At 44.5% G+C, this 7,762-nt stretch overlaps 2 protein-coding genes across 3 annotated transcripts in view; one reads left to right on the forward strand and one right to left on the reverse strand.

Annotated features, from left to right (window-relative positions):
* The window catches only part of CDCA2 (cell division cycle associated 2), a 44,156-nt gene extending 37,091 nt beyond the window's left edge, over window positions 1-7,065 (reverse strand). Inside the window, exons 1-4 of the mRNA XM_010840167.1 lie at window positions 6,401-7,065; window positions 5,481-5,544; window positions 5,215-5,388; window positions 3,811-3,956 (exon numbers count right to left, since the gene is read on the reverse strand). Of these exons, the coding sequence (XP_010838469.1) occupies window positions 3,811-3,956; window positions 5,215-5,388; window positions 5,481-5,544 (384 nt within the window). The 5' untranslated portion in view covers window positions 6,401-7,065. The remainder of the gene's footprint in view (window positions 1-3,810; window positions 3,957-5,214; window positions 5,389-5,480; window positions 5,545-6,400) is intronic.
* Window positions 7,066-7,378: 313 nt separating this feature from the next.
* KCTD9 (potassium channel tetramerization domain containing 9) overlaps window positions 7,379-7,762 on the forward strand; it is an 81,394-nt gene continuing 81,010 nt past the window's right edge. The window contains exon 1 of one of the 2 annotated variants that reach the window (XM_010840165.1): window positions 7,379-7,643. In XM_010840165.1, the coding sequence (XP_010838467.1) occupies window positions 7,596-7,643 (48 nt within the window). In that variant the 5' untranslated portion in view covers window positions 7,379-7,595. The remainder of the gene's footprint in view (window positions 7,644-7,762) is intronic. The other variant, XM_010840166.1, reaches the window with a different exon arrangement.

The following is a 7,762-nucleotide window of genomic DNA, read 5'->3' on the forward strand; positions in this document are numbered from 1 at the left end:
CAGCGCTTACTCCTTGGAAGGAAAGTTATGACCAACCTAGATAGCATATTCAAAAGCAGAGACATTACTTTGCCAACAAAGGTTCGTCTAGTCAAGGCTATGGTTTTTCCTATGGTCATGTATGGATGTGAGAGTTGGACTGTGAAGAAGGCTGAGCACCGAAGAATTGATGCTTTTGAACTGTGGTGTTGGAGAAGACTCTTGAGAGTCCCTTGGACTGCAAGGAGATCCAACCAGTCCATTCTGAAGGAGATCAGCCCTGGGATTTCTTTGGAAGGAATGATGCTAAAGCTGAAACTCCAGTACTTTGGCCACTTCATGCGAAGAGTTGACTCACTGGAAAAGACTCTGATACTGGGAGGGATTGGGGGCAGGAGGGAAAGGGGACAACAGAGGATGAGATGGCTGGATGGCATCACTGACTCGATGGAGGTGAGGCTGAGTGAACTCTGGGAGTTGATGATGGACAGGGAGGCCTGGCGTGCTGTGATTCATGGGGTCGCAGAGTCGGACACGACTGAGCGACTGAACTGAACTGAACGGAACTAAAATATCACAGAAATGAAACGAACAATCCTCAAGCTTGTTGTTGTTCAGTCGCTTGGTGGTCTCTGACTCTCTGCAGCCCCATGCACCACAACACGCCAGGCTTCCCTGTCCTTCACTGTCTGCTGGAGTTTGATCAGACTCTGTGACTGAGCACGAGCAATTTTCAAAGTGTCGCACTTTTAAATGTGAACAGAGTCAAGGATCACTAGGCATCTGAAGAAAAGATTTGAGCGTGAGCCAGAACCTAAAACAATTAAGTAGTAAAATGAGACCCCGAGATCTAAGGAAGAAAAACCTATAATGTCCTCAACAGGCCACCATGAGAGATAGTCCCATCATGATATTTTATAACAGCAGAAATGGAGCTTCCAGAATGAAAAAGAAGGCCAAACAAAGGATAGGGAATCAAAGATAAGTTGAATGAATGAAGGAATGAATAGGATTTTTTCATTCTCTAAGCTAAAATACAACAGAAAATGCCTTCAAAATTTCAAAATTTTGAAGGAAAATAGGTCCAACCCAGATTTCAATACAGGATATATCATAATTCAATTATGTTGGTAGGATAAACTTTGTCAGATATGCAGAGGCTCCAGAAAAATGAGGCAGTGCACCAAGAAAAGATATGAGATTATGGAGAAAGGAAATACAAATAGCACAGAAAAAGGAAATTACCAAGGATGGTGAAAGGAAGTCATGAAGTGACAGCTGTCCAGCAAATCTAGATCGAAGCCAATCTAAGTCAGAGGGCACTTAGAAATGAGAAAAGAATAGATGGACTCCTAAGATTTACAGTTCTGTCAGAGTGTAGGGATTCTCAAGATTACATGATAAAAGATTAAACAAACAAAGAAACAAAAAATGCAGGAGATGCAGGTTCGATCCCTGGGTTGGGAAGATTTCCTGAAGAAAATGGCAACCCACTCTAGTATTCTTTATTCTTGCCTGGAGAATCCCATGGACAGAGGAGCCTGGCAGGCTACAGTCCAGGGGTTGCAAAGAGTTGGATGCAGCTGTGTACACACGCACACAGGCACACAAACACCATAGATAATACACAAGAAACCCTTATTTAAACCAACATTGTAATTGGTTGTATTGGCAGGAAGGGGAAAGTGTTGGAATAGTTTTGGTTAGGAGATGTGAGAGCACAAAATTCTCATTTTTCACAGAAATAAAAACAATGACAGCAAATCTAAAACATAGGGACTTGCCTGGTGGTCCAGTGATTAAGACTCCACGCTTCCAATGTCGTGGCTGCAGGTTTGATCCCTGATTGGGGAACTAAGATCTCACGTGGCGTGCAGCACAGCCAAAACAACAACAAATACCACGCTCCAGGCAGAGTTGTAATTACTTCATGTGTATTGATTTATTCATCCTCATAAAACTCTTGCTACTATTATAACCCATTTTATACATGAGGAAACGGACACAGAAGTCAACTAATCTGCCAAAGTCACAATGAACTAACAATAAACCCAAGAATCAAACACCAGCAATACAACCCCACAGGCCATGCTGCCATCTACTCTAACACAGTTCTCAAGTCTTTACACTCTAAAAAATGACTGAGCACTTCAAAGACTCTCAATTCATGTGGGTTGTATCTATCAAGAGTATTTCAAGAACTTTTTCAGAATTGTGGACATTTTTCTTTAATGCACCATAAAATTCAATAAAGATTTCTTAAAGGTTAGTTGCAATGTCAAATACGAAGTTCAAATTAGTTAAAAATTAGTCAAAAGTTCAAGTTAGGCCAATGAACTTTTCATATTAGGTTATGTTAGAATCCATGGGCTTATCCTGCAACTTGAAGGTATATTTTGCAAGCACTTGTCATGCAGAAAATACTGGTTCATTCAGCTGTGCGTATCTTTCAAATGCTGACATATTTTATTATGCAATATCCAAACATCACATTCATTAATAGCCTCACGGACCCATCAGAAAAGCAGTCACTGGGAAGTCGTCAAGTAAGTTCAGAGTGCTGGTGAATACAAGTTTTTCATAATTCTGATTCTCTCTCAAAAACTTGAATTTTTTTCATTGGGAAGAAATACCTGTCTTTCCTTGAAACGGCAAGTTCACTGTTCATTTCTGAGAAAATGCCAGCCACATTCCCAAGTCTGGCTAACCGTGTCTGTTTGTCAAATAAATATGATGTTCCATGAAAATAATAGCTAGTTCAACTCTCAGCGCCGACCAGTCACATCCACGATTTTTCTGGAAACATCCACCACACTTTGGTATGTACTTTGAAAGTGCGTGGTTTCCACTTCCCATTTCAACACTCATAATATTTCAGGGTTGAAAAATTAAAATGGATGATTTTTTTATTGCTTCATCAAGGAAGTTAAGTGATACTGGACTTATTATTATTTCCTGTGAATGCTGAACAGTGATGAAGGTAAAATGACTGCTTGGTGCTATCAGCTTTTACACCATGAATATAACATCAATAGAGTGAAAAAAAGGGCAAATTAACATCCTAGTGCTGTTTCAAAACATACTTTTGACCTCATGGACCTCTTGGATGGGACTCACAGATTCCCAGGAACTTACAGATAACTTTTGAGAAGGCTTGCAGTGCAGTAAACAGCCTTCCATATACACAGGGTCTAAAACTGAAAGATAAAGAAGTGCCAATAGGTGTACCTTTTCAAATAGGAAGGTCCAGACCAAAAGAGCCAAAGAAGGACAAGCCAGAGACCGTCTTTCACCACAAGTCTTCTACTATTTGACTTTTTAGAAGCATTTATTAGTCTAATAAAAATTGGTAAAAACATCTAAATACTTTCCCATCAATAGACAAATACTTAGCTCCTTTCCACAAAGTTATCCCAAATATATTTTATGGGGTGGGGGGGGGGAACTCTTATATCTTGACACGCCAATGCATAGCAGTTATTATTAGACACTTACAGATGAAACATTAAAAGAAGAAGGTTGGAAAAACAAACACTGCCTCACCTCATTACACAAAACCAGAAAGCAACTAGACAACAATTGGCAAATAAAATAGAAAGCACTTCCAGAATGCCATTTCCATACAGCATCTCATAACTCTTACTAGATCCATGCTCAACATCAACATTTCTGCTAAGGTCAAAATCTCTGTAAGACACAGAAGATATTCTCTCATCAGATTCAAAACAGGTGAGGTGCACTGCAGAGCTCCAACACTGTACAAAAGCTTTCTAAACAGAGCAAAACATCCTCCTAGAAGAATTCATGATGGAACTTAGAAGAACACCATACCTGAAAAGGGGAAGTCTGGGTCAATGAAGCATTCTTTAAACTCCGCTGCTCGGCAACGAAACGAATTAGATGGTTTGTTTCAGGAAGGCCCCGAAGACCAACTGTAGAGCGCCGTCTGGATTTTTTAAGGTAGGGTGATGACTTTCCTGTAATGAAAACTCTCTTTTATGTTGGAACAAAACAAAAGGCAATCATCAGTAATCATGCCCTGAATACCCCCATGATCCACTAGCCTGAGAGAGAACATGGTAAAAAAGTGATACAGAAATCTAAATGGAAAACTGTAAGGAAGACTGGTCAAACATCATCAGTTTTTGGGTAGGGACCTTTGTTTTCACTACTGATTTATTCCATGCCCTGGAGCTGTGCCCAGAATATAGAAAGCGTTTATCAAATAGTTGTATAACACATTTGAATTAACACGCCTCATATTTTGTTTCATATTTCCTGCACAGGATTGGTATCACTTGCTTTGGACTAAGAATTTCCCTTTATGTGAATTAGTCTAATCTCCAAGGACAATCTCCCCCTTGGCACATACTTTCAAGTTCTGCTATCTCAAGACGATTTGTTTCTCCTTGATATTTGTCTACCTTCAGCACATTACCCTGAATTCCAGCTGTACACCTAAACACACAAAATAAGTCTAGCTTTCTAAAGGTCTAAGAGCGTTCTTCTTCTTCTTTTTTTTTTAAAAAAGTTGTGGCATGCAGGATCTAGTTTCCAGACCAGAGATCCAACCTTGGTCCCCTGCATTGGGAGCCTGGAGTCTTAACCACTGGACCACCAGGGAAGTACCAAGTGGGATGTTCTTGAGAAGGAAGCACAGGATGGTTTGCCACTATGGTCTTGTCTCCATTATGTGTTATTAAGCTAGTGCCCTTTGGCTTTCAAGCACATTTTCCTCCATACTTAAATGCTGTTATCTAATTCCATTCCTATTATTTGTCTTTTTCTTTCTTCTCCAGGAAAAACAGACTTCAAAAGTGAATTTTACTTCTACTCTGTAAGGGAGATAAGCCTGGGTCAATTTTCTGTTTGTAAGTTTGAAGAGGCATACCCTACTCTTTCAATTTCATATTTTCTTAGTTGCCTTTCAACTTTCTCTCATTTTTGCTATACATGACTGTTAAATGAATTACTATTTAGGGCATACACTCTCCTGTATTCCATGTGTTGAGTCAAAGAGCAATTTGCACACATATCTTTCTCCAGTTTAAATACAGAGCATAGCTGTGAATCAGGAACAACATCATCTTGGTGCCCTGGCACCCTGATCTAGTAAGTTTGAGAGCGAATCAATTTAGATACATAGCATACTAAGCTAGATGGGGTAGGTGAACAGTACAGAGTTTAATTTTTAAACTTTTAAAAGCATTGCAACAAAGGGACAACAGTTCTTACCTGAAGAGTTATTTACAAAGCTTTCAGGTGAAATTCCCAATTGCTCCACAGTTACTGTGGAAAAGTTCAAAGGTGATTTAAAAGTCTCTGTTGTGTAACAATTAGGAGTCATTTCAGCTGCCTGCTTGTGGGGAGTTACAAGCTTCCCATTTCCCAAAACTAAAGGGGTTTTTCCTGAAACAGACAACATGAGGTAGAGGTTAAACATCATTAGAAGATAAATATTTAAACCTTAAATTTCACAGAGACAAAAGATCTCTACATACCAGCGTTATTAATAGGAGACTCCTTGGTTTGAAGGGGCTCGCTCTCTTGTGAACAAGTATCCATCTAAAGAGAGAGAGGAGGAAAAAGAAAAATAACCTCACCTCCAAGATTAATGTGATTTGATTGAGATCCTCTTTCAAGACTGAATTTTAATACAATCCATGTTGTTGCTGTTTCGTCGCCAAGTCGTGTTCTTTTGTGTCCCCATGGACTGTAGCCGGCCAGGCTCCTCTTTCCATGGGATATCCCAGGCAAGAATACTGGAGTGGGTTGCCATTTCCTTCTCCAGGGGATCTTCCCGACCCAGGAAATTGAACCAGACAGCTCCTACGCTGACAGACGGATTTTTTTTTACCAGGGAAGCCCAACACAGTCTACTACACTGGCACGAAAACAGATGTCAAAAGACTACTTTAGGACCTCAAATTAAAGAGGAATGGAGGAGACTGCTCTTCGGGATGAAACGAAGCAGACCCCGTAAGCCAAGGATTTTTAACCTTAGGGAACATCAGACTCATCTGGGCACTCTGTTAGAGACGCACCTTTTGCAGACTCCCCAAAATTCAGGAGGTTTGCCCAGACCTCAGGAGTTTGCACGTTAAAAAGCACGCGGGTGATCCAGTGGAACACACTGCTGAGAAAACCCCCCGAAGAAACAGATCTGCGGCACTGTGCTGTGCTTAGTCGTGTCCGACTCTGCGACCCCATGGACTGTAGACAGCCAGGCTCCTCTGTCCATGGGACTATCCAGGCAAGAAGACTGGAGTGGGTTGCCATTCCCTTCTCCCGGGGATCTTCCCAACCCAGGGATCGAACCCAGGCCTTCCGCATTGCAGGCGGATTCTTTACCGTCAGAGCTACCAAGGAAGCCCTGAATCTGCACTAGTCTCTGAAATCCGAACCAGATCACTTGCCTTACCTCCCGTAGGGTTTATTTTGAACGCTACTCCGATGAATGTTGGGGCTGCCGTGCCTTCTAGATCTCGGCTCTTTGGTCCTGAAGCATTCTCTCGAGAAAACAACTATCGGCCGCCAAGCCATCCGCGGGGGGCTCCCAGATCCCCCGCCGCCAACACCCCAACCTGCGACCAGAGTCCCTTACAGCCTTCCTTCCGCGAGGGCTCGGACCGCCGCCTGATTCAAATCGCCGCCCCGCCTCCTAGGCGTCCGGGCGTTACTCTGCGAATCTCTACGCCGCCACCACATGCACGTGTGCGCGCGCACCCCGAACCCTGCCAGGCCTCTACATCGCCGTCCCAGGAACAGGAGAGGCTTCGTGGGCTCGAAGAGACACCACCACTAGCTGCCGATAACACACTGACCAAAGAGACCAGCTGTTGACCTCTGTCCGCAGGGACTACTTTCTGTGACAGCCTCGCGGAAGAGCCCTTCGGATAGTTTTTTGTGCCGTACCCCGCCTTTCGATTGGATGCTGCAAACTTCGAAAAGAATCATTGGACCAATCAGGACAGAAAAGCGGACCGGCTCTTACCCAATCAGCGAGCCCCAGCCTCAGCCGTTTCCTCTGTGGGTTGGGCGAGGGGGAGGTGTTAAAGTTGGGAGGCGCTGACTGGTTATGGATCACTTCCAGCGCTCCACCTCCTTCTCTCAAACCCCGCCTTCGTATGCAGATTACTTCTACCTGGTGTTGGCTTTGCGCCTGCTCAGTAATGCTTTGAGCCGCCGTTCGGCTCCAGGTTGAGCTCTGATTGGCTGATAACCCTTCCCTGTCGGCTAGACTGCAGCCTCTCTTCCCTCCTTCCACCTGGGTTGGGTTAGTAAGAGCCCACCCAGTGCAGGGGGATGATTGGTTGAGTGCTGCCCTGCGCTGCCGGATGATTGGCGGAGCTTAGAGTCAGTCTGGGAGAGGTGGGGGAAGGGCCCCAGACTGACTGACGAGCCCAGGGGCGGGGTGGGAAGGAGGACCGGCCAACCTTGGGGTGTGCGACGGAGTGTGCGTGCTTGTGTGTGTGTGTGTCAGTAAAGGAAGGAAGGTGGCGAAGGGAGGAGAGTCCGAGTGGGTGGAGGGAGGGGAAGGGCGGGAGAAGAAAAAGGTGGGAGGAGAGACAGGTGGGAGGGTGGCGACTCACTCAGGATCCGGTGGGGGCAACGCAATGAGGCGGGTGACCCTGTTCCTTAACGGCAGCCCCAAGAATGGAAAGGTAAGGGGGTCGGGAGGAGGCGAGGCGGGCCGGGCTGCGGGGGGCGAGGGCAGCGGAGTGCGGAGCGGGCTTGCGGGGCAGAGGGCTGAAGTTGGGGAGAGGGACTGGAAGCGGGGAGG

The sequence above is a fragment of the Bison bison genome, unplaced genomic scaffold (assembly GCF_000754665.1).
Source record: "Bison bison bison isolate TAMUID 2011002044 unplaced genomic scaffold, Bison_UMD1.0 scf7180017864141, whole genome shotgun sequence".
NCBI classification, from domain to species: Eukaryota; Metazoa; Chordata; class Mammalia; order Artiodactyla; family Bovidae; genus Bison; species Bison bison.